The sequence below is a fragment of the Carcharodon carcharias genome, chromosome 2, assembly GCF_017639515.1.
Source record: "Carcharodon carcharias isolate sCarCar2 chromosome 2, sCarCar2.pri, whole genome shotgun sequence".
NCBI classification, from domain to species: Eukaryota; Metazoa; Chordata; class Chondrichthyes; order Lamniformes; family Lamnidae; genus Carcharodon; species Carcharodon carcharias.
In genome coordinates this window covers 127243907-127268544 of record NC_054468.1, presented here as the reverse complement: position 1 = coordinate 127268544, position 24638 = coordinate 127243907, and the positions used below count along the sequence as shown (strand labels likewise).

The 24638-nt window shown below is 45.7% G+C and overlaps 1 protein-coding gene across 6 annotated transcripts in view; it reads right to left on the bottom strand.

Annotated features, from left to right (window-relative positions):
- The window catches only part of LOC121275411 (nesprin-1-like), a 198822-nt gene that overhangs the window by 64018 nt on the left and 110166 nt on the right, over nt 1-24638 (bottom strand). For 4 of the 6 annotated variants that reach the window (XM_041182983.1, XM_041182984.1, XM_041182985.1 and 1 more), the window contains 2 exons: nt 13563-13721; nt 11776-11942 (listed from right to left, as the gene is read on the bottom strand). In XM_041182983.1, coding sequence (XP_041038917.1) covers nt 11776-11942; nt 13563-13721 — 326 coding nt within the window. Of the gene's footprint in view, nt 1-11775; nt 11943-13562; nt 13722-17939; nt 17957-18122; nt 18162-24638 lie in introns of those variants that run through there. The other 2 variants (XM_041182986.1, XM_041182987.1) reach the window with 2 other exon arrangements.

The window sequence follows — 24638 nt, the reverse complement described above, 5'->3', positions numbered from 1 at the left end:
CCATTCGTTCAAGGTACTGCGTGTCAGCCGCAGTCGTTTGTCCGCCTGCTACCCAACTAAGGCAGGCACTGAGCCCTGGATCCATCAAGACACGTTCCCCTAAACCTGCCGCGGCTAGCAACTTCCAGCAGCTGTTGTCCCGCCCTAGGCCTCACCAACAACAACTTGCATTTGGAAAGCGCCCAGGGTGTGGAAAAACATCAATGCACTTCCAAAGAGGCATCGTCAATGAAAAAATCTACAGCTAAACAAAGAAGTAGCTGTTAGGAAGGGTGACCAAAGGTCTGGCCAATGTGCTATGTTTTAAAAAGGGTCTCAAAGGGGAGAGGGAGCAGAAAAGGCAGAGAGATTTAGAGAGGGAATTCCAGAACAATGCACCAAGGTGACACAGCAATCAGTGTTGGGATGAAGCAAGCAAGAGGTGGGCAAGGGGCCAGAGTTGGAGTTCGTGGGTGGTTGCAGGGCTAAAGGAGGTTATAGAGATTAGAGGGATTTGAAGACAAGGATGAGAATCTTAAATTGAGAAGACCAGGAGCCAATGTTTGTTAGCAAGGACTGAGATGATGGCGATTGGGAGTAGGTGCATGTTAGGATTTGGGCAGCAGAGCTCTGAATTGCTTCATAAGCTGTCTGATGGACATATCCCCCTCAGCGTGGAAGGACCCTGTGGAGGGCAGCTTGTAACATGCCAGTTAGCTGGAATTTCTGGGCATCCACACTAAATATTGTGTGCTAAGTCTTACTTATCATGAACTGAGTAATGCAGGACCTGATTGACAAATTGGCTGCTGCATTTCCCTATATTACAACAGTGACTATTGTTTACAAGTACTTTTTTTTTTATTATTGTTTCACGGGGTGGGGACGTCGTTGCCTAGTTATTGCCCTTGAGAAGGTGGTGGTGAGCTGCCTCCCTGAACCGCTGCAGTATATGTGGTGTAAATACACCCATAGTGCTGTTAGGAGGGGTGTTCCAGGATTCTGACCCAACGACAGTGAGGGAGTGGCGATATAGTTCCAAGTGAGGATGACACGTGGCTTGCAGGGGAACTTCCAGGTGGTTGTGTTCCCATGTATCTGCTGCTCTTGGCATTTTAGGCGTAGAGGTCATGGGTTTGGAAGGTGTTGTTGAAGTTGCTTGGTGAGTTGCTGCAGTGTATCTTGTAGATGGTCCACACTGCTGCCACTGTTCATTGGTGGTGGAGGGAGTGAATGTTGAATGTGGTGGATGGGGTGCCAATCAAGCAACTGCTTTGTCCTGGATGTGTTGAGCTTTTTGAGTGTTGCTGGAGCTGCACCTCATCAATCCATCACACTTCTGACTTGTGCGTTGTAGATGGTGGACAGGCTTGTGGGAGTCAGCAGGTGAGTTACTCGCCGTACGACTCCCAGTCTCAGAATCATCCCAGATTTGCATTAAGTGTGGCAGTGCACAAGTAAAACAACATTTTACCCACCGGCCGCTATGGCGGGTTTCCCCGCCAAATCGCCACATTAATTATGCATTCCCGGGTAAGGCAGCCATCTCAACACTCTAAACTCACACACTCAAGCCCATCACACATTCACTGGCATCTCACTCACTGCCAACTCAAGGGACATCACCACCCATTCTCACACACATACCCTCACATGTCCATCTGGCCTCATCTCCTCTGCAGACTGCCTCCTCTCCCCTGGAGACTGCCTCCTCAGGCATCACCATCTTGAGGCCACTTGCACAGATCAACATGTGCCTCATGCAGACCCTGAGATACCCTCCTTCCCCAGTACAGCCCTCGTCCTGCAGCCTCTTCTCTTGCCTGAGGCCACTTCTCCCCCTTCCTCAAGCAAGCCCGAGCCCTGCAGCCATTGAAAAGCCACCCCCGCCTTGTGGCTGGTCTGGTAAATAGAGACCTGCCCGTGAGCCCCCCTAAAAGTGATGTGGTGCCGTCTGTGAAGCCTGGCGCTGATGACTGCGAGTGCTGACCGAAGCAAGGTAGGCAAACAAACCTTGAAGTCCCAAGTGAAGTGCAGCCCGCCAGGTACACTTCTTATAAATGCTGTTATGAAACATGCCGGCGTGTTTTCCCACCGACACGGACAGACGATCCGGCGGGGGAGGGTGACTCCGGCAGGATGACCTTATAATGATATGCTAATGTATTACAATGAGGTTCCCGATGTCTGATGGTGGGGAACGCGGCCCACCATCGCTGGGCGGTGCAGACAATTGCAAACCAGTTCCATGACATCGTGAAACCCGATTTTTGGCCTTCTCACCACATTGTCCACTCATGCCACCGGACACGGCCGACACTGGCGGACACGGAAAATCCCGGCCCTAGTCTCTGACCCACTTCATTAGCGGTGAAGCCCTTTGTGATGTCCTGAGGTTGAGAAAGGCAGTATATGAATGCAAGTCTTTCTATTCTGACATAACAGCCTTACAGTGCCTGTAACGGAGCTAAATTCAAGTCATAAAACAAATTGACTTAAAGGACAGCATTGAATATAATTAAGTATCAGTATAATGGCAAAGCACATTAACAAAGACGCAGGCATTGTGACCCACAATCCTAGCTCCGACTTCACAAAAAAGCAGGGAAAATGATGAAAGCAAACAGGGCAGGAGCTGAATAAAATCCAAGCATTGCCCAGACCCAAGGACAAATGAGTTTAATGCTCAAGCTAGCCAGACGGGGAAAATTACTGCTTCATTCACAAAACATATTGGTTTTTGAAAAAGCTCAAGAAACTCGTTCACAAGAGTTTGCCTCATATACATTTACCAGCAACTGCAAAAAAAAATCCAGCAGCCTCCCCTTCTCATTAAAAGCAGCAGCAAAGTCGAGCATAAATCAGCTCCAGTGAATATGTGGCTTCTCGACCAAGTCGCAACAGATCCAAGGATGTGGGGCCCACAGAGAGCTGGAGTACTCGAAGCGTCGCTCAGGAAGTTCCAGCATAAAAGGAGTTAAACTGACTCGCTCTGTTTTATATGTGCTGCTCAGCTTGGCCAGACACTGTCAGAATGCAGTAACAATCCCTCGAGGCCTGGGCCAGCGGCAGCTTCTCAAACTTAGCTCAGCCCGTTTGGAATCCAGCAATTTTATTTCACAGCAAACAAACCCTCTTTTGTTCAGCCTCCCACAATCCAGCTTAGCGAGAGACCCAAAGCAGCTGGAATTGGTGCCAATAGGGATACTTAGATGAAAAGCCCCCCCCATCGACAGGACACATCCTTATCTCTCTAAAGGGCCCCTACGCATTAAGATAGCACAGTACAAGGGAATTTCCTGTCCGCACGGCTAATTATTTTAGCTGCTTAAAAAAGCCTCTCGTTCCAGCTCCTGTTCTCTTCACTGACGGGGCTAGAATCCCGTTAAAAGGGCATCATGTCCAGGGGTCAGATTCAAATGGAAGCAAAACCATGATCTGAATTCCAATTTCTCCAGTTCCCAAATGCGCACACGTTCATGGGGCTTTACTAAGTTCACGGGATAACAATCTACTTCTGATTTCAGCTTGTTTTTCTGTTTCAGTTCCAAACTGGCAGTCAGGATGCTTACGGACGATTTGTGTATTTTATTTGAAATACACTGTCACACACACATTAGCCACAGATGATGAAGGCTGTTGAGGCAATCATAGTTCATCCGTTCAGTTTGGCGCCATTGGACCCGCCCCCATCCAGCTGCTTCTTAAACGATTCCAGAAATTTCACTTTCCTCTCTCATTCACCCAGGCTTCCAATCATTGTGGCGATCACTATCACCAGGGCAAGATTAAACAGACCAGACCTTTATTCTCTGGAGCTTCGAAGAATGAGGGGTGATCTCATTCAAACATACAAAATTCTTAACAAGGCTCGACAGGGTAGATGCAGGAAGGATGTTTCCCCCTTGGCTAGTGAGTCTAGAACCAGGGGACATGGTCTCAGGATAAGGGGCAGACCATTCAGGACTGAGATGAGGAGGAATTTCTTCATTCTGAGGGTAGTGAATCTTTGGAATTCTCTGCCCCAGAGGGCTGTGGAGGCTCAGTCATTGGGTATGTTCAAGACTGAGATAGATAGATTTCTACATATTAAACACATCTAGGGATACGGGGATAGTGGATGAAAATAGTGCTGAAGTGGATCAGTGTGATATCACTGAATGCCAGAGCAGGCTCGAAGGGCTGAATGGCCTACCCCTGCTCCTATTTCTTATGTTCTTAAGACTGCCTCACTCCCCTCCTCAGCCAATGAACAGCTGAGACCCTCATCCATGCCTTTGTTCCCTTTGGACTTGGCTGTTTCAATACTCAGTTTGCTCCGTAAACTTGAGCTCGTCCAAAACTCTGCTGCCTGTCTCCTAACTCGTACCTAGGGCTCTTCGCCCATCATCCTTGTGCTCGCTATATTGGCTCCCAATCAAGCAACACCTTGATTTTAAAAGCTTCATTCTCATTTTCAAATATTCCATGGCCTCAGCCCTTCCAATCTCTCTGACCTCCTCCAGGCTGACAACCCTTTCCAGATCTCTGTGTTCTTCTGATTCTGACTTATTGCACATCCACAATTTTCATCGCTCGACCATTAGTGGCAGTGCCTTTGGTTGCCTCAGTCCAAAGCTCTGGAATTCTCTCCTGAGCCTCTACATCTCCACTGTGACCAGGGAAGGGGGAGGAGGGGGTCAAACTGTGCCTGTTGTCTAATCATCAACTTCTTCAGAAGTAGGTCAGCAAGTCACCATGACAGGGCTAAGCATTTAACACCAAGCTGATTGTCTGAGGCAGTCTCAATAATCCCAGCCCCCAGCCATGCTGGCCTGCAATATAACAGGCCAGGCTGCTTCGCTCATCAATGAGATCCAGCATTGGGAGCTGGGGGTCCTCCCTCTAGCATATGAATGCAAGTTGTAACCCTTATCCTAAACTGGGATTCCCTCCCTAAACTTCTCCATATCTCTCTCCCGTTTGAAGTTCTCCCTAAAACCTACCCCTTTGATCATGCTTTTGGTTACCTCTCCTAATGGCTTCTTGTGCAGTTCAGTTTCAAATTTGTCTGGTAATAATCCTTAAAGCACCTTGGCATTCTTTACTATGTTAAAGGTACTATATAATACAAACTGTCATTGTTTTTCTAAGGGGAACGATGGATTGCATATTAGCCTTTTACAGCAGTGAGCAGAGTTCAAATCCAGCCTACATTGCTTGGATAAGAGGCTCCTCTGTTATCCTGTAATGGCTGTTTGTGAAAAGAGTTGGACACATGCTACCTGTGAAGAACTGCTCCAAATTTGGCACCAACTGGTCTTGCCTGGATGTGGCACCAGGTGTAGTGACCCTGATGCAGCATCAATGGGGAATCTTTCTTACTCAGATGTAGGAAGCAATTAAAATGGTCACAATGATGCAATAGAGGGTGGTCCTCTGAGTCTGGGGCAGAGGGGTGTTTTTCAGTGCTTTGCTCTAGCTTCTGCCTGCTATGTACCACACCCGGGAGTGCCTAATGCCAACAATGGGCATTTGAAATGGAAACATTCCATTCTCCAGGGCTAACGTTGCTGAGCACAATTTCTTTAAGAAGAATTATAGTTCAAGTACTGTGCTCTCTTTGTCTTCATTCATCATACACAAACAGTAAGTGAATCAGAGCTGTTTAACACATTGCTGCCAGCATACTTTGCTCAACATCGAGCTACACTTCTGGCCTTTATCAAATCTTTATTAATTATCCAATCACCGCTCTCTAAACAAAGCAACAGAATGATCAGAAATAAGGCTGCACTTCCCTATTACAACATAGATAAGGCGCAGAGGCCGAAAGGTTCTGGTACTAGATGGCCAGCTCAGAGGTCATGAGTTCAAATCCCAGTTGGACAAGGTATGAACGTGAATTCAATAACTCTGATTTGTAGGCTGACAGCAGGAAACGTGGCCATGATAAACTGTCCAACTATCGTGAATAGCCAGCTGGGGTCACTAAAGCCTTTCAGAGGAGTGAACCTGGTACCTTTATGCAGTCCACATACATGTGAATGCAGTCCTACACTACATAGTTAACTCAATACCCTCATGGCAATGAGGAAAGGGCAAATAATTGTTGGCCACAATTTACAACAGTGACAACATGTTAGAAGAATTTTATTGGCTGTAAAGCCCTTTGGGATAGCCTGAGATTGAGAAAGGTGCCATTTCCATCAAAAATCTTTTAAGGCCAAAGACCATTTGAAAATGTCAAAAATGTGATTTTTGAGAGATTTTTGTATGATATTAAGAGTAGATAAAGCTACAATGTAGATTCAATTGAATGGCAGAACAGGCTTGAGGAGCCGAATTAGTGTGTGCAGTTTTGGCCTCCTTACCTAAGGAAGGATATACTTGACAAAGAGGGAGTGCAACGGAAGTTGATCAGACTAATCCCTGGGCTGTCGGGATTGTCTTATGAGGAGAGATTGGGGAAACTAGGCCTGTATTTTGTAAAGTATCGAAGAATCGAGAAGTGATCTCATTAAAACTTACAAAATTCTTGCAGGGTATGACAGGAATGATGTAGGTAGGATGTTTCCCCTGGCTGGTGAGTCTAGAACTAGAGGACATAGTCTCAGAATGAGAGGTAGACCATTTGAGAGACTGAGATGGGGAAGAATTTCTTCCCTCAGAGAATAATGAATCTTTGGAATTCTCTACCCCAGAGGGCAGTGGAAGCTCAATCATTGAGCATGTTCAAAACAGAAATCGACAGGTTTCTGGAGACAAGTTATATTAAGGGATATGGAGATAGCATGGGAAAATCTCGAGATGGAAACATGAAAGGTCTTATATTTGGAACAGTTTGAGTTTCAAAGCAAGTTTAGAACTATGGGTTTAGAGATAAAAGGGGGAGAAGCCATATTTAAGGAAAGATTGAAAGCTGTATCGGAGTAGCCATGTGAGATCTTGAAAGGTGGGCTGTGCGAAGGCAGACCTGTGAAAAAGCAGCCATTAGCCGCCCCAGGGAAGTGGTTGCTTTTACCAGAAAGCAAGGTTTTGTTACGAGCCTTGGAATTCCATTGTTGAGTGAGAGGGAGAGAGAAGCTGTGAAATACCTCCCTTTTGGTAACAGTGATTGCCTTGTGGTAATGTTACTGGATGTTTTATAGATTAAGAATCTATTTGGACTGTTTATTTGGGAGTCTAGCTAAGTAGAAATCGTTTGGTAAATGCTGTAAGACTAAATTTACTAAATTAACTATAATCTTTTATGCTAAGCTTTCTTTTCTTTTGTTAATAAATGTTTTAATATTTAAAATCTCCAAAAGTGGTCGTGGACTCTTTACTTCTGACTTCAGTGCACATATCTTCTTGTAATAAAAATGCAAATTGCAAACTGTTGTGGTAGTGTACCAAGTTTCCCTTTGGGATTTGGTCAGCCCAGCAATTACCACCCGGCATACCATAATAACGCCAAAGCATGGCACAATCCCACATGTAGTACTGAGGGTTTTGAAATCTCCTGAGACCATTTTCATCCATGCTGCTCATGCTGGGACCAGCCAGGGTGAACTCCATGAAACAGAGTAAGGTGAATTCTGGACTACGCTGCATGGGACCAGTCTCCTGGTTTCATTCTAACAGTTCAACAATTGAGCCAACACAGCCAAAAACATCACAAACCACCTATCAAACATGCCAAACAATATTAAAAATGTATCTCACTCTTTTTTTGTACTAATAGAGAAAAGCAACAAATTTAGATTAGTCTGGGCAGTATCAATCGACATCACTAAAACTGTTGATCTGGTCATTATCATATTGTTGTTTATGGGAGCCTTCTGTGCACAAATTGGCTGCTGTGGGATTCCCACAGTACAACAGTGACTTCAGACACTTCAGGAGTATCTCTTTGGCTGTGAAATGCTTTTGGAAATCCTGATGTCATGAAAGTTAAGTGCAAAGCTCTTTCTTTTCGAACAGCTCAGCTTGTATTAATGAAAGAAATTAATCCGACCATGGTAACGAAGTTGTTGATCAGTGCACTTGTGGTGATATATCATGCCAACCAATCATGAGCTGCACTGTCACAGTGGGCACAAGAGTAACACCATCAGCAACAATGAAACAAATAGCCCTCTATTAGTGAAGATGGGGATTCACTGGGGATTTCTCCACAGATGCAGTTTGGGCTTTTACCAATACATCAAGGGCAATGTCTAACTCCTAACTTAGGAAATGCTTCAGAATACAGCCAATGGGGGTGCTCCTTTGGCTGTCGTCTACTGTTGCTTTGATGTGCATCTTTTACTCTCTCCAACAACGCTCCTCCACCCCCACACCCCCCCACCCCCACCACAATACTGCCACAGCCTCCCCACACCCCCTCACCAAATTGAAACATTGGGTAGGATTTTCAGAGGCTGATTGGTGGGGGAAGGGGCAGAACCGGGGAGGGCAGGGGGGCATGTAATTTGGCACTGTCAGCCGACATGTTGGGTTTTCCACCATCCAGCCCTGCAGCCATTTTTGGGAAGGCCAGATAGGGCATGAAACTGCTACCCGCCCACAAACAGCAGGTAGCTTAAGGTAATTCAAAGGCCATGTGATTAAGGCCACGAATCAGAATTTTCTAGTTGCCCCGAGGTGTCAGGAGCTTGGCAGCTGTCTGGAGGTGGCCTCCCAATGGCAGGCCAAGGGACCAGGGCTCTAGGATGACTTTAAGGCCCTCTCCCCCTACCCCACTTACCTGTCCACTTACATTCCAGAATGGTGGTCCAGCAGTTCCAGCCATTTTTTATTTCAAATATTTTTAAAAGTGCTGAGGGAGTCTCAAGACAGGGGTGTTGCGTCTCTCTCCCTTGGCAGGCTGCAGCTCCTTCTGTGCAAAGGGCCTCCTCTTGACCCAACAGCTGCGAGAGTCCACTGGCTGTCCTTAATTGGACAGTGAGCCAGCCCTCTGGCCACTAACTGTCCAATCCAGCGAAAAGCGATGGTGGGTGACTGCTCCCAACTAGGTGCAGGCCCAGGACCTGCGTTTGAACCAGATGTTGGGGTTCCGGCTCAAAACGACGTGCAGTGAGCGTTTGAACAGCTGACCGCCCAACGAATCTGTCCCAAAGACAAGTGCAGCAGTGTGTGCAGCAGCTGATGTTAAAGGAGCCCTGCATCCAACTCACGGGGAGACAGATGTGCAGTACAACACAGAGTTCCTTTGTAACTACATGAAAGGAAAGCTGTCAAAATGGCAGAAGCAGCTGCTTAAGGATCTAACAGCTGTTTTATTACATAACAGCAGATTATCGTTTGATTTTCATGGTTGCGAAAAGAAAAAAAATCAAGGATTTCTCCAGATGGCTCAGCTCCGGCAGGTTGAGTGGAGATCTCTTGCAGCAACTATAGGCTGCCCTGTGCTGTGGCCATTTTCTTTAATAAAAAGGGGTCGGCCATGATGTGTGATCCTCAAATCTTTGAAACCAGTTTACTATTGTCCTGTTCTGAAGAAAACTGTTGGATTCAGCTGATATCAGTAAGCGTGACCACAAAGCTGTCAGATTGTTGGAAAAACTCAACAATTTCACTAATGTCCTTGAGGGAAGGAAACCTGCTGTCTTTACTGTCTGGCCTATATGTGACTCCATACTTGCGTCTGTGTATCAGACCCCATGGATTTTGTTACTGGGGAAAACTAATGTTATAAAATCAACTTATGCTGCACTAGAATGTTGGCTTAGATTATGTGCAGGAACATCAGGAGTGGGGTTTGAACATGCAACCTTCTGACTCAGAGGTAAGAATGCCGCCACTGAGCTAAAGCTAGAACTGCCAAGATGTATCAAAAGTAGGAGCTTGGCTATCCACTGGCAATGGGTATGCCTCAAGGCCAACTTCAGTTCTGTGCTTGCCTCACAATTGAGTGTGTGGGGATCAGATTTTGGGCATTAATCCAAATCTTTCTCCGTATGGAAGTATCTAGGGATCAGTGAGAAGCTAGAGACCAGAAAGATCCCCAAGTCTGCAGGGCATTAACTAAGCTTGACCTGCTGGAAACATCTGTGCATACGTTTCAGGTGGGGGTGAGTCCAGGTAGGGCTACCTGAGCTCACCTGTGAAGAGGTATCGAAGTTAAGTGGCACCCATGGAACTGTACCCAACAAGGGGCACAGTAACGTTAACTTTGGCTGATGGTGTAAAACGAGAAACTGAAGTCAACTGAGCAGGAAATATAAAGTCATCCAATGAATATCACCCATTCTACACTCTTGCCCCATTGGGTGAAACAAAAAGAGGGGCAAAGGAAATCATGTGACACTGTGCAACACATACCAGAAGGTGTTAGGTCTGATTCTTCGGCTGTGTTGTGCATTGGCCAATTGTGGCATGAAGTTGAGTTGCCAATTCCTCAAGACATGATGATTTTATTAATTCTCTCCGATAATACAACATCTGGAATTAATGCTCGCTTCTTTGGCCATTCAACCTCTCAGGTTTGCTGCAACATTCAAATTAATCATGGCCAACCTGCATCTCAACTGTACACTCTGACACTTTGCGCTTGCTATGCTTCGACACCACACCCGCGCTGCACTCCGACACCACACACATTACGCTCTGACACCACACCATGCTGCGCTCTGACACCACATGCTTGTTACGCTCCGACACCACACACTTGCTGCGCTCCAACACCGCACCATGCTATGCTCTGACACCACACACTCACTATGCTCCGACACCCTGCTTTGATACAAATCCCTTGACAACCTTAACCAATATAAGCCTATCAATCTCAGTCTTCAAAGTTCCAACTGATCTCCTGCATCTGTAACCTTTTTGGAAGGGGGTTCTGGTTCCACTGCTCTTTTGGATGTTGCTTCTGGATTTCATTCCTCAATTGGCCTGGTTCTCAAATTAAAACTATAAAATCATAGTATGATACTGCAGGGAAGGAGGAGTCCATTTGGTCCATTGCTCCTGGGCTGGCTCTTTGAAGGAGCTATCCAATTAGTTCCAGTCCCCTGCTCTTTCCCCATAGGCCTACAAACTTTTCCTCTTCAAGTACCTATCTCATTGCCTTTTGGAAGTAATGATTGAATCTGCTTCCAGCGTCCCTTCACAGGCATTGCAATCCAGGTCATAACTTGCAAATGCAATTTCTTTCCCCCCCCGCCTCTGGTTCTTTAACCCATCACCTGAAATAAGCGTCCTCTGGTTACTCCCCCCTCAGCCAATGGAAACAGTTTCTCCATATTTACTCTATCCCTTTAATTTCTCTGCTCTGAGGAGAACAATTCTAGTTTTTCCAGTCTCTCCACGTAACTGAAATCTTTAATTCCTGTTGCAATTCTAGTAGATCTGCTGTGTACCCACTCTCAGGCCTTGATATCCTTCCCAAAGCATAGTTTCCCTCTTAGGAAAACTGTTTCCTTGTATTGAATCTATCAAATCTTTTTATCAATTTAAACACCTCAGTTAGTTCACCCCTTATCTCCTACACTCACAGAAACACAAGTCCAAGTCGATGCAAATGGTCCTCATAACATAACCCTTTCTGACCGTCTGATCTCCTGTAGTTGGTGAGTCAACCCAAAAAAATAAACTTGTTGGAATTTCCCCAGTTATATCTAAAGACAAACCAGAAAGGAGCAGATCTGTAGACACATTGACATCTTTCATTTAGTCGGTGAAGACAATAAGACCTCAAACTTAAAAGGACCTTCAATATTCAGCATCCATGTAAATGGAGTGTTATGTCTGACAAGTGTCACTCGGATCTAATAGGTATGTACACGTCATTGACCAAACAGGTCCAACAGGTCACCGTACATCACTTACCTGGCACCAATCAGGTCCAGCAGATGCTGCCAACGGTCATCAACCTTGCCCAGTTTGTATTCGATCTCGGACGCTTTGCTCTCGTGACTTGCTCGGATCAACCTCTGGCCCATCTGCTGCAGCTGCATCTTGTTCTCCCTCGCTGCTGTGATTTCCTCCTGATAGTCCTGTGAACAATGTGGGAGGCTCCTGTTAGAGGTTTGCACTCAGCTGGCGCTGATCATTCGGGTGATCGGAAGGGAAAAGGCTTTCGATTAGCAACCAGTTCAACTGGCCAAAGACCACACACGTCATCTGCAAGCTCCTCCTCTTTTGGTGAGGTGGTCTTCTCCCGCAGGGGAGGATTCACAGGGATCTTGTGCTTGGATCAACTGGGGAAGAGGGAAATTTTCAGCACCACTGCCGGAGAGGTAATCTGGGAGAGGAATCACCCATCCTTTGTAAAGCCTTCTCAATTCCCAATCTGCTGGCTTTAATGGGATAAAATGGCGGGCTGGTTCTACAAGAGGCTGGTGATCATTTCCACCAGGTTAGTAAGAGAGTGCGCGGATGAAAATGACCCCTAATGGAGTCAGCTAGGGTAACCTTGAGGCGCCATGCAGTTCACCAGCCTCTCCCCGTGCAGAGTGCATCCATGCTCTGTGCACACATAAAGCCCAAAATGCCCTGGCGCTGGATTTTACACCAGCAGATCTGAAGGCAGGGGGAGCACGTAAAATTAAGCAGGTGCCCTTCCAGCTGCCTAGCCCCCCCACACCGGACCTGTCTGAAATTTTATGGGGGTACAGGGGAGGCATTGGGTGGCCCACCCGCTCTTGGCCATGTTGACGCCCTTAAATGGTCATTTAATAGTCACTTAAGGTATTCCACTGCTGCTGGTATTTTACCCAGAGAGGGTGGAGGACCCCACAATGTGGGAAGGCCAGCAGCATTAGCTGCACTGGCTAGTGTTGGGCAGAGAGTTGGGAAACCTCCTTTGCCGGCCCCCTGGGCCCATCAGACCTCCCCTTGCCAAGATCCCCAACACTGGACTCACCTGCACTCCTCGGTGTGGTGGGACTACCTGTAGTCCCAACAGTGGCCAGCACTCCTAGTGGCGCTGCTGGGACTATAGAGCTGTTGGTATCCAATTGGCCTGCAACTCTCTAAGGCGGGACTTCCTTTGAGATAGGGATGGGAGTCTTGCCTTAAAGCAATTATTGCTGCTCCTCGTGTTAACTTGCTGTGGGGAAACCAACGCAATCTTGGGAGGGTTTCCCCCTGCCTTTTTGCCTGGTGAGCTGGTGAGGACTGTGGTGCCCAGTAAAATCCAGCCCATGGTTTTGATTTCTTGCTCTTTCCCCTCCTTTCCAAATAAATTTTGAAGCAGGTCCCAGTAGAGAAAGTTACCAGGCGGAATATTAATTTTGCTTACAAAAGAGGCATAACGTTACTGACCCACAAATCTCTCTGACAAAGGGAGCCCCATCCAAACCATATTAACCTATTTCCCCACCTTGGGCCGAGACAGGGCCTGTTCGGAATTCTAAAGCTCTATTTTAAAATCGGTGCGAGGTTTAGAGCGAGCGTGCACCAGGCAGTTTCTCAATTTGCAGATTTCCCCTGGATAATGCAGTCGTTTATTTTTTTTGGGGCGTTAAAGGAAGTTCCGAATCGTTTGAAGACCAGATGGGGAATATAGTGCTTGTAACTCTGCACTGAGAAAGGGAAATGTGGGCCGGTGCATTCTAAATAACGGGGTCTCATAATCGTTCCAAAAACATTTCGGGTGGAGTTTCAGGATTTACCTTCTTCAGTTTCTCAATCATCTCCTCAATGCTGATGTCTCCATTCTGCGACACTTTGCTTTCCATTAGGGTCAGCCACTCGCACAGCTCCTTGTTTTTCTCATTGAACAGCGCCCACTTGTTCAATTTCTCTGTTACCAGCTGTCTGCGTAATGAGACCTGGGGATGTACAACAGCAGGAGGATCACGTTAATGCACGTTACGAAAAGAAACCTCAAAATGCGCATAAAATATTCATTTGCCAATATAGCATTCGGCTAACAGGGCACAATTCAACACTGAGCTAGCAGAGCAATGCTCCCACACCTACAAACATGAGCGACCCATGCTGCTGAATTAAAAATTCAAATCTCCTGTCTTGCACCATTTTGTCTGACATTCAGCCAAGTTTCTTCCAGGAACTCAACTAGGCCAGTGTTGGACACGGCAGCAGGTCAGGAGCTGGGTATCCTGCGGTGATTAGCCTCTTCACCACCCATAATTTGTAGATCAGGAGGGTGCTGGAATACTCTTCACTTGCCCTGGGTGGGAGCAGCTCCAATAAAATTCAAGAAGCTCAATACCATTCAGGAGAAAGCAGTCCACTCGATTGGCACCCCATCCATCACCTTAAACATTCACTCCCTCCACCACCAGTGCACAGTGGCAGCAGTGTGTACCAACTACAGGATGCACAACAGCAACTCGCCAAGGCTCCTTCAACACACCATCCAAACACATGACCTCCGCTACCTAGCAGAGTAATTACAAGCAAACGCATGAAAACAGCATCGCCTCCAAGTCACACTGCTCCTGCATTGGACATATATCGCCATTCCTCCACTGCCACTGAGTAAAAAGTCCAAGAACTTCTGACCTAACAGATTGTGGGAGCACCTTCACCACATGGACTGCAGCAGTTCGTGATGGCGGCTCACCAGCAACTTCTCAAGGGAAACTAGGGACGCCCACATTCCAAGAATGAACTCAAAAAGTGATTCACTGGTTCTTGCAGTCTTTACATTGGCATGAAGTGGGCTTGGTGTCCTTGTTGCAAATGTAACATTTAGGGCTTTGGATTTTAGGGAAGTACAAATGATGTCTCTTCCAGCAGTCTTTGGGGAAGCTTTCAGAGATGGCCGTGATGCACATTACCTGCCGTTTGACTATGAAGGTTGAACTCTGACAAAAAGAGTTAGGACTACAAATTGAGCTTAAGGAGAAAATTGCTGTGTCCCCTTTATAATTGGCTATAAATAGATTTCAACACCAGATACGCCAGAGACTGGAGAGTGTCCACATTTCATCCCTTCACTGGATCGAGGCATTTCATGAAAACTATATCGCCCTTCTAAATAGTTCTTCACCACTGCACTGAAGTGCTGACTCAGGTTACAGACTCAAATTTTCAAAGTGGGGCTTGAGCCTACAACTTTCCAACTCAGAAGCAAGAACATTACCCACTGAGCCACAGTTGACACTTGTCCGCTCCATTGAGAAAAAAAAAACATTTTTTAGTCGGTTTAAAGTTGTTTTGATGTGACAGGGAGCATAAGATTATACATCTAGAATTTCCACTCAGTGGGTGCGGGGCCCTCCATATTGGTCACCGTAGTTTCATCAATCAAAATTCTGATAGATGTGTAAATGGACCTTCATCATAGAATCTTGCAGCATTGATGTCAGCTGCTAGGCCCACATTACCTGTTTTAGCTCTTCGAACAAGCTCTCCAGTTAGTCCAACACCCCTGCACTTCCACATAGTCCTGCAAACCTTTCCTTTTTATCTATATTTCCAACTCCCTTTTGAAGGTTACTAAAATATCCTCCACACTTTCAGGCAGTAAATTCACATCATTGTAACTCATGCACTGCACAAGAAAAAAAGACTCATTTCCCTCCTTCTCATTTCTCTCTCAGGTTTTTCTCTGGTTAACTTAAATCTGTGTTCTCTCGTTGCTTGGTTGCCTGCCAGTACAAACAGTTTCGCCCCATCTTTCAGAACTATTCATCATTTTGAACGCCCCTATTAAATCTCCCTTTAACGTTCTCCTTTCTATGGAGAACAATTCCAAATGTCCTAGTCTCTCCACATAACCATAGTCCCTGGTATATTCTAGTGAAGCTCCTCCGTACCATCTGTTGGCCACCTGCTGAAGTTGCATAGAGTGATCAGGAGACCCCCTCAGCGAACTCCTGCGGCAGGATTTTTAGGTCAGCGTGAGGGCATGATCGGCGGGCCTGGGAGCAGCCGGGGAAAGGACCTCCGCCCATGATCAGCCCCCCTGACCGCAATTTCACGCTGACTGGCCAATTACCAGCCAGCCATCGTGAAGCACGGGCTGAAACGCTCAGCACTGCCGAGGTGGGGGCAGGAGGAGGGCGGGCGTTGACGTAAGCATGGGCAAGCACTGAATGAAAGCGCCCTGAAGGCAGAGAGCTGCCTCAGGGAGCTGAAGGCTTCATGTCATGAAGAGATTTTAATGTTATTGGAAATTATTGTTAAATTGGAATTGCAGTAGGGTCTGCGTCTATGTGCATGTGTCTATGTGTGTGTTTTAACTGGATTAAAGCCAGCTAGTCTGGATGCTTTGATGTGTAGAAAGAAGTAGGTTTCAAATGGTAATTAGGTAAACATGGGGAAGTTTAGAAACATAGGTGTCAAGGGGTACATTTGCATTTGTTGAATAAACCATTCAAGATGAAACCTTGCACCTCGCTAGAAAACACCAAGCATTCTGTTTATATTACTAATAAAATTAGTGGAATGAAAGGATTAATGTTAGCAGGGATAAATTTTAAAAACCTAGTAATACAATGGAAAATTTACATTCAAAGCAAAAGCTAAATATAAACAGAAAGGAGTTTGTGTGTGTAAGTCAGAGGCATTTAAGATCTAACCATCCTGTACACCTGCAACTGTGTGTGTGAGGAACCTCATTTGAATTCTTAGGGTCGAATGCACTTTGCCTGGGGTTTTAAAAATTTATGAGTTTTACTGTTGCCTTAATGGGGGTGTACCTGAGAGCCAGATTAACTAAGGGGTTTTTGTGGTTATTATAGTGGTAATTTTGTAAACACATGTAAGTGTGTATGATCTTTCCTGTATTAATAAATGTTTAATTTAGTTTTATAAAAAAAACCTCTTGAGACTTGAGGTCTTATTACTACTGAATTCAGAGCTGCATTTCAAACATACCAATTGAAAATATAGGTTATGACAGTTATTCAAGTTTCCCTCTGGGATTTAAACAACTCAGCCTTTACCAACTGCTGTGTCATAGCATTCAAATCAATTAAGTAAAGGTTTTAAAATCTGGAAAAGAATGTCCACGCATCAGAATCAGTCACCTGAACACGTACATGATGAAAATTCTGTCCGTATTTTTAAAAATTTAATAATGGAAACCTTATCCTACCCTTGGATGAGGTTTCAGCAAAAATAGAAAGTCTGCCTGGTAGATTCGCCCATCTGCCAACCGTAAGGTTGGACAGACCACAAAAAAAAAGTTGGGGACAACTGGAACTTTGACAACTTTAATTGTCGGCGGGCACGCTTCCGACACTCGCGCTCGCCCACAGACTGAAATATCGCTCAAGCGCAGGGTGACATCGGGATGCTCACCCGACATCATCTCACACGATTTCACGTCCAATCGGGTCGGGCACCCGACCACACGCCGAACTAAAAATTCTGCCCTGGTGATAGTCTCAACGGTTTTCGATATCATTCAGCTTCCTAAAGCAAAAACGTCGAAGCACATTTTAAAAGGAACAGCATTACTTCATTATAAAAAATACATATTTGTATCGGGAGACTTGACTTTATTGTACCTTATTTCAAACGTTCCATCAAGAGGCACATTAAACATTTTTTAAGAAAGAGGTCATCTATGAATTTAATTGGGGTTATTTTGGTTTCGGGGAGAGACAAACTGAATTTCTTTCCAAATCAGTTTGAGAGTAACTGATATCACAGGAAGTGTGCATTTGGGTGCCCAGTCCTGCCTCCTCAACTGTGGCAACACAATCCAATACAGGTCTCATGCGCAACAAGCCTATGTTTCCAATATGCAACTGACCAGCGGGTTTACATACAATACAGAGTTAACTTTAATCTGTTCAATTCATCCAAAAAAGCAAGAGACTTATTTAGAAAGACAGCTTGACTGTTGGGGAATAAAAAATCTGCCTGGGCTACTCAGTTTGCATTAATTATGGATGCATATTCTCATTAAAATTAAATGTACGTACGGATTTAAAATGTCACACCGAGACACTAAATGTCATCAGACATATTGTACACGGATCTCAAGCATTTGACAGGAAGTATAGACATCTATACATGTACTCATTTTTAACCCAAAAGGAAGTTGGGTGCCACTCTATCAAGCATACTTGCAACAGCTATCTGCATCACCCGTTCATCTTAAAGGCTCACTATTGGAGGCTTGCCCCATCACTGGAGCTTCATTATTTAGAAGGTGGGCAAGGTACGTGCCCTAATTGCAACATTTAATTATTTCAACAGGCTCTGCATTGTAAAAGCTGAACTGCACAACAAAAGCATTCCAGACGAACCTGTTCACGTTGCTTCCTACCATCTGCTGTCAGGTGACCTGCCTCAGGTTCAGAGATTAACACACTTCCTGTTGTGGTCTGTTTTGATGCAAATACTGCACCAGAGTAAAACTGAGGTGACAGAATTCTCTGCTGCCGACATTCAGAAAGGCAGATAGGGGATGACGCTGCAAATTTGGCTCTCATTAAAAACCTCTTAATGACTTTATTATCCAATCACTTTAGAAATTTTTATTTATACCAGAGTGGGGCTGGAAACTGGAGAGCTTTTTGCATGCAAGGCGATTCACATTTCAGGGATATTTTAACGGTGTGATGTCACACAGCTTGTCACAGTGTTTGACAAATCACAGTGCAGAGATTTAACCAAGGTTTTTTAAATTCTCCTCTAAGAATCAATTCTACCTCTGAATAAATTCTTGAAGTAACAGCCTTGGTTCAACAGTAACATGCTTGCCTCAAAGTCGGAAGGTTACGGGTTCAAGCCTGGCTTCAGAGAGTCAACCAACATCGCTAAAAGCAGATTATCTGATTATTTATCACATTGCCGTTTGTGGGACCTTGCCTTGTGCAATTTGGCTGCTATGTTTCCTGCATTACAACAGTGGCAATACTCCAAAAGTACTTAATTGACTGTAAAGTGCTGTGGAACATCCTGTGGTTAGAAAAAGTGCAATTTAATTGTTCCTCCTTCTTCTCACCTTATATGGAGACTGTTAATCTGGGGGAGAATTAACCGAAAGAAACTCGCAGTCAAAAATCACTCATTCCTTCCTGATAGAATGCGAAGGGCTTTTAGCTCTCGGAGTACCCTTGTCGCATTTAAATTTAGTCTTTTATTTTCGAGGCCTCGCTTGTCCCTTTCCAATACAGCTTCCATCTTAAGATGATAACTTTTTAAAATTTAATTGTTAAAAAATCTATTATTAAAAATTATTTTATTGGCTGTAAAACAGTTTGAGATGTTCTCAGGTCTTGGAAGATACTATATATATGTGGAGGCAGGGTCTCTCCCCCTCCCCCAGTGTCGGGTGGGGTTGTGCAGGAGCGGGCGCCAACGGGCTCGGCTCCGCGCCCAACAACCTAAAAACGTGAATGACGCGGGTTGACGTTGGGACATCAGCCCGGCATCACCCCACGTCATTTTACACATCGGCGAGAGGACCCCGCACCCCCCCACTCGTCGACCGGAAGATGTGGCCCATAAGTTCGTTCTTTCTTTCTTTGTAGTATGTTCTCTGATCATCAAGCATTGCCTGGGGGCACAATTTCGGAATAAGGAGGGAGCCGCTTTGGGTCGAGATGAGGAGAATTGTTTTTACTCAGAGGATTATGAATCTTTGGCGTTTTCTACCCCAGAGGGCCATGGGACCTCAGTTATTGAGTGTGTTTAAAGTAGGGATCAATAGATTTCTAAATACCAGTGACATAAAGGGATATGGGGATGGTGTGGGAAAAAGGCATTGAAGAGGATGATCAGTCAATTGAATGGCAGAACAGGCTCAACGGGCTGAATGGCCTACTCCTGATCCCATGTTCCTACTGCAAAAGTTTTAAAAAGGTCTTAGCAAAAATGGATTATCTCAGAGCTAAAATGTGTTAAATTCTCAACAAATGCTTTGGCATTTTGTTTTGAAGTACCTTAATTTTTCCACAAAGTTGAACCCATTCCTACCACCATGTATGAAGAAAGGGTTAACCAGACCTTTACTGCTTTGTAGCTTGACCATTGGGTAATATTGATAAGCCATGGGATGGACTGCAATCCCCTTCTCCTCCGGCCTGGGGACACTTCCAGTTGTACTCAGCCAAGCAGGGGCAATGTCCATCGCACACATAACTCAGCATCCATGAAGACTTAAACACCATCATAAAGGCCTCTTAAATGTCTCACTACTTGCTCAGCTAAGCAGGGATGCATTCCAGGCACGCACTCCAATGAAGAGTGAGCCTATGTATTAGAATATGGATTACACTCAACAACACATCATACAGTAGTCACAACTCATTCATAGAAACTCACCAAAAGGGGGCCATTCAACCCATCTCATCTGTATTGGCTCTTTGAAAGAGCTATTCAATTAGTCTCACTCCACCCCACCATACCGATTCTTTCACCATTGTCCTGAAAATGCTTCACTTTCAGGTATCGATCCAATTCACTTCCAAAAGTTACCGCTGAATCTGCTTTCATCACTCTTTCAGGCAGTGCATTCTTACAGTTGAAGCTGACTTGTGTGCTAATTATTGAATTAGGAGTAAGGGCTGTTCCAGCGCCAAAGCACAGAAATTAAGCCAATACCGTTCAAAACTAGAGTGAAGAAATCATATGTGGTGCATTATTTTATGGAACGATTTTGATAGCACTGATTAAAACAGCTTTAAGAGGGATTAAAATATATTAGCAAAAACAAAAGAACTTGCATTATTATATCATGCCTTTCATAATCCATGGACATCTCAAAGGGCTTTACTGCCAATGAAGTGCTTTTAGAAGTGAGGGGAGGAATCTTGTTGAGGTTTTGGGGCATCTTGCCTTCTGGCTGGACAGCTGTTGACAGACCCATGCTGCCTCTTTTTGGGAAGGCCCACCGAACCACAAGCCAATCAGGTGGTGGTGAGGCCACCCGTAGGTCTTACCCTAGAATCAAGGCCCTGGAGGCAGACGTCTCCTCCGCTGAGAGCTGTCGGCCTCTGGCACTCAGCAGCACCACTGAGGGGACAGTGGCTGCTGCGAAAAGAAAAGTCACCAGAATCCCAGGTTTGTGGAACGACTGAGGCCACAGGTAAGTAATGTGGCGGGGGCCGGGAGTGGGTGGGTGGGTTTGGGCCGGGAGTGGGTGGGGGGGGGGGGGGGGGGGGGGGGGGGCGGAGTGCGATTTTGCAGCGTTGGGGGGGAAGGGGAGTTGAGCATCTCTCAGTGGGCTCCCCCATCTCAATGTCAAGCCCCAAATTAAGCAGAGTGCCTTTGATTGAGGGACCTGACACGAAACCCCCAACCCACACCGTGAGCTCGAAAGCAGCCCCCTCAGTTGTAGCTGTCGTGTGTGCCTGCCTGCAGCTAGGTTTATAAGAAGATGTAACTCTTGTGAGTCAGCTAGGTTTATACCAGCAGTGGTGGGGTGAGGTCCTTAAGTGGCCATTAATTGGTCACTTGAAGGCTTCAATTGGCAAGGAGCGACCATGGGCCTTCTTATCAAGAACTTAATTCTGGCGGAGGCGGGAAAATGGCAGGGTTCAGATATGCCACCATCCTGCCTATTTAAAGGCCCTTCCCGCCTCCAAGTTCACCATCAGAGAGGGCAAAAGATTCCGCCCACAGTCACTGTTGTAGTGTCGGGAAAATCCTTGCAGCCATTTTGTGCACTGCAAGGTCTCACAAACAGCACTTCAATAATGATCAGGTAATTAGTTTTAGATATAGGTTGAGGGACAAAAATTGGTCAGGACACTGAGAGGATTTCCCTGCTCGTCTCTGAAATAGTGCTGAGGGCAGATGAGGCCTTTTCCGAAAGATGGCAGCACCGTCAACAGTGCAGCACACCCACAGCACTGCAATGGAGCATCAGCCTAGATTGTGTTCAAATTTCTGGATTGACACTTGAACCCACAACCTTGTGACCCGCAGACGAAGGAGTTACCACTGAAGCAGGCAGCATTTACTTACATCAAAGAAAGAAAAAGAAAACATTCTCATCATCAGGTACTTGGGATGCAACATTATGCCACCTTTGCCCTTTTCAGGCTCATTTAGAGGGAGAAAAGGCACAAAAAATAATTTTAAAGAATGTTGGTCTTCATCTCAAGGGGTCTGGAATATAAAAGGGGCAGAAGTTATGTTACAGGTTTAAAGTTCTGGCTCGACCTCATTTAGAGTACTGCGTTCCAGTCTGGCCACTGCACCTCAGTGGGAACATATTGGCCTTGGAAGGAATGCAACGCTGGTTCACCAGAATGATATTGGGACTAAAAGGGTTAAATTGTAAGGACAGGTCACAGAGACTCGGCTTGTAATGCCTTGAGTGTGAGAGATTAAGGGATGATCTAATTGAGGTCTTTAAGGTGATTAGAGAGTTGATGGTGTAGATCGGGGGAAACCACGGGGCGGGATTTTGTGGCCCCGACACTGGAGGGCATCGTCGTGGGTGGAATGGGAAAACAAAAGCCAACGGCTCTCCAGTTCTCCTCTCCTGCCCGTGCCCATGCCCGCTGGAGTCAGGACAGCAAAATCTCTCCCTATGTCCTTTGCTGGGAAGATACAGAACGAGGGGCCATAACCTTAAAATTAGAGCCGGGCCATTCAGGGGTGATGCCTGGAAGCCTCATCTGCATACAGAGGATAGTGGAAATCTGAGATTGATAGACTAATGCTAGTTAACAATATTAAAGGTTATGGAGCTAAAGCAGGTTGTTGGAGTTAAGATTCAGAACAACTGTGATCTCACTGAATGGCAGAACAGGCTCAAAGGGCTGATTGGTCAGGGCTGTTCCTATATTCTTAAACCAGCAACTATTGAATCCAGTTCACATCTTCTCCAAACTGTTTCACCAGCCTACCTAAAGCTTGTTTACACCGGCAGATATTGATATACAGATACTGCACAGCCAGCTGCTCCCCCGGAGCCAAATCTTAAGGGATTCCCTAAGGTTGACTCCCGGTGGACAAAACAGAGTTCTCCCTGGCAATGGGTCTTGGGGAACACTGAATGTTTTGGTTTAGGAAAGATCTGCGCTGGGAGACACTCGTCAGGAAGCGCCATCGCTAACATGGATGCATTAGCACATCTTAAGGCGAAAATGTCTGAAAGTAAAAAACAAGACAGTGCCGCATTTTCCTTTCACAACCATTAGGACATGCCAAAGCGTTTTACAGCCAACCAAATACTTTTGAAGTCCAGTCACTGTTATATTGTAGGAAGGTTGATACATATTCCAGATCATGTGTACTGTTGCGTTTTTAACCTTCCCCCTTGTTCTGTTCCTTTTAAGATGCTCAGCATTCTCCACTTCTTGAGGTCGGAGCCCAAGCCCGAAATATCAACTGATTTTTACTCTCATGGTGGATGCGACTTAACCTGCTAACTATTGCTTCATGTTTTGACCAAAAGGGTCATTTTGGAAATCTGAAAACAGACAGATTTAAGTCATGGCGCAGTTAATTCACAAAGGGCTCTCCAACAACAAAGTGAGATGAACAGCCAGCTGATCAGTTTTTGATGTTGCTCAAGGAACTCCTTGATCTCTCGCTCAAATAACTGACCACATTTACATTAGTGGTCGTTGCAATTTGCAACAAAATGTGAGTGGAGTGCAAAGTGAATTTGGCCCAAATCTTCCAGTCGCCGGATGGTCACAGACCAGACGTATGGCTGGAGATGGGTGTTGGGAGCCTGCGGAAGTACTGACACGCTGACCTACGTGGGAATTACCTGCCGAAGTGTCAACTTCCAATGGGCCATTCCCCTGCTTCCCAGCACCCTCCACGAATGCCTCCAATTCTGAGTTAGAGTCTGAAACTTCACAGTTGTGATATACATACCTGAATACCTAGGAAATATTAGACAGAAAAAAACCTAGTCTAACTCCTAAGTAATCCAGAACTGACACCCCACTGACCCCTTTGGCCACACCCCAATCCCCCAACTACCCATCAATCCCCCCTAACCATCCAACTACCTCCCCCCCACCCCCCGACCTGACTGCCACCTCATCCACCCTACCCACTCATATCACCCACCCTAAAACCCTATCTATTCACTCATTCATCTCACTAACATTCAACCTGGACCTCTAGGCTTAGGGGGCTTATCCTGTCTTCCCCCGAATCTACTCTGCTGTGGCGGAGTTCTCCGAGGGACACTACACTCAGCATCTCTGATAAAGCCAGGCTTACGAGACCCGGCAAGAAATGTCCAGCAGTGTCAAGCAGGGGAAAGTTTGAATGGAGCAGCAATCCAATGAAGACTCGGAAGATCCAGGACATTCTTCTTTGATTAGAAAATGAAACCTCAGCACTTTACTGGGGAGTGTTCTACACATAGCTGGTTTGTCACAGTATATCTCGGAAACCGTTTCTGAGCCTGTCTGGTTAGGACTGGGTCTGAAGCCAACAGAGATCAGCCAGAGAGACACTCAGCATATGGCCTTCCAAAGTTATGATCAGCTGAGGGCACGTTAGAGCCAAAAACCAGTATATCATTAAAGAGGTATTCTGTTTGATCCCTTGTCTCGCTACATTTTATATCCTGCATTTAGACAGGTTGGATGATGGGCAGATGTTTCCTCTTGTGCGGGAGACTAAAACTAAGAAACACAGTTTAAAAATAAGAGGTCTCCCTTTTAAGGCAGAGAAGAGAATTGTTTTTTTCTCTCAGAGGGTTGTCAGCATGTGGAAATGCCTTCCCCAGAAAGCAATGGAGACTGGGTCACTGAATTTATTCAAGGCTGAGTTAGATACATTTTTGATAGACAAGGGGGTCAAGAGTTATCAGGGGCAGACAGGAAGGTGGATTTGAG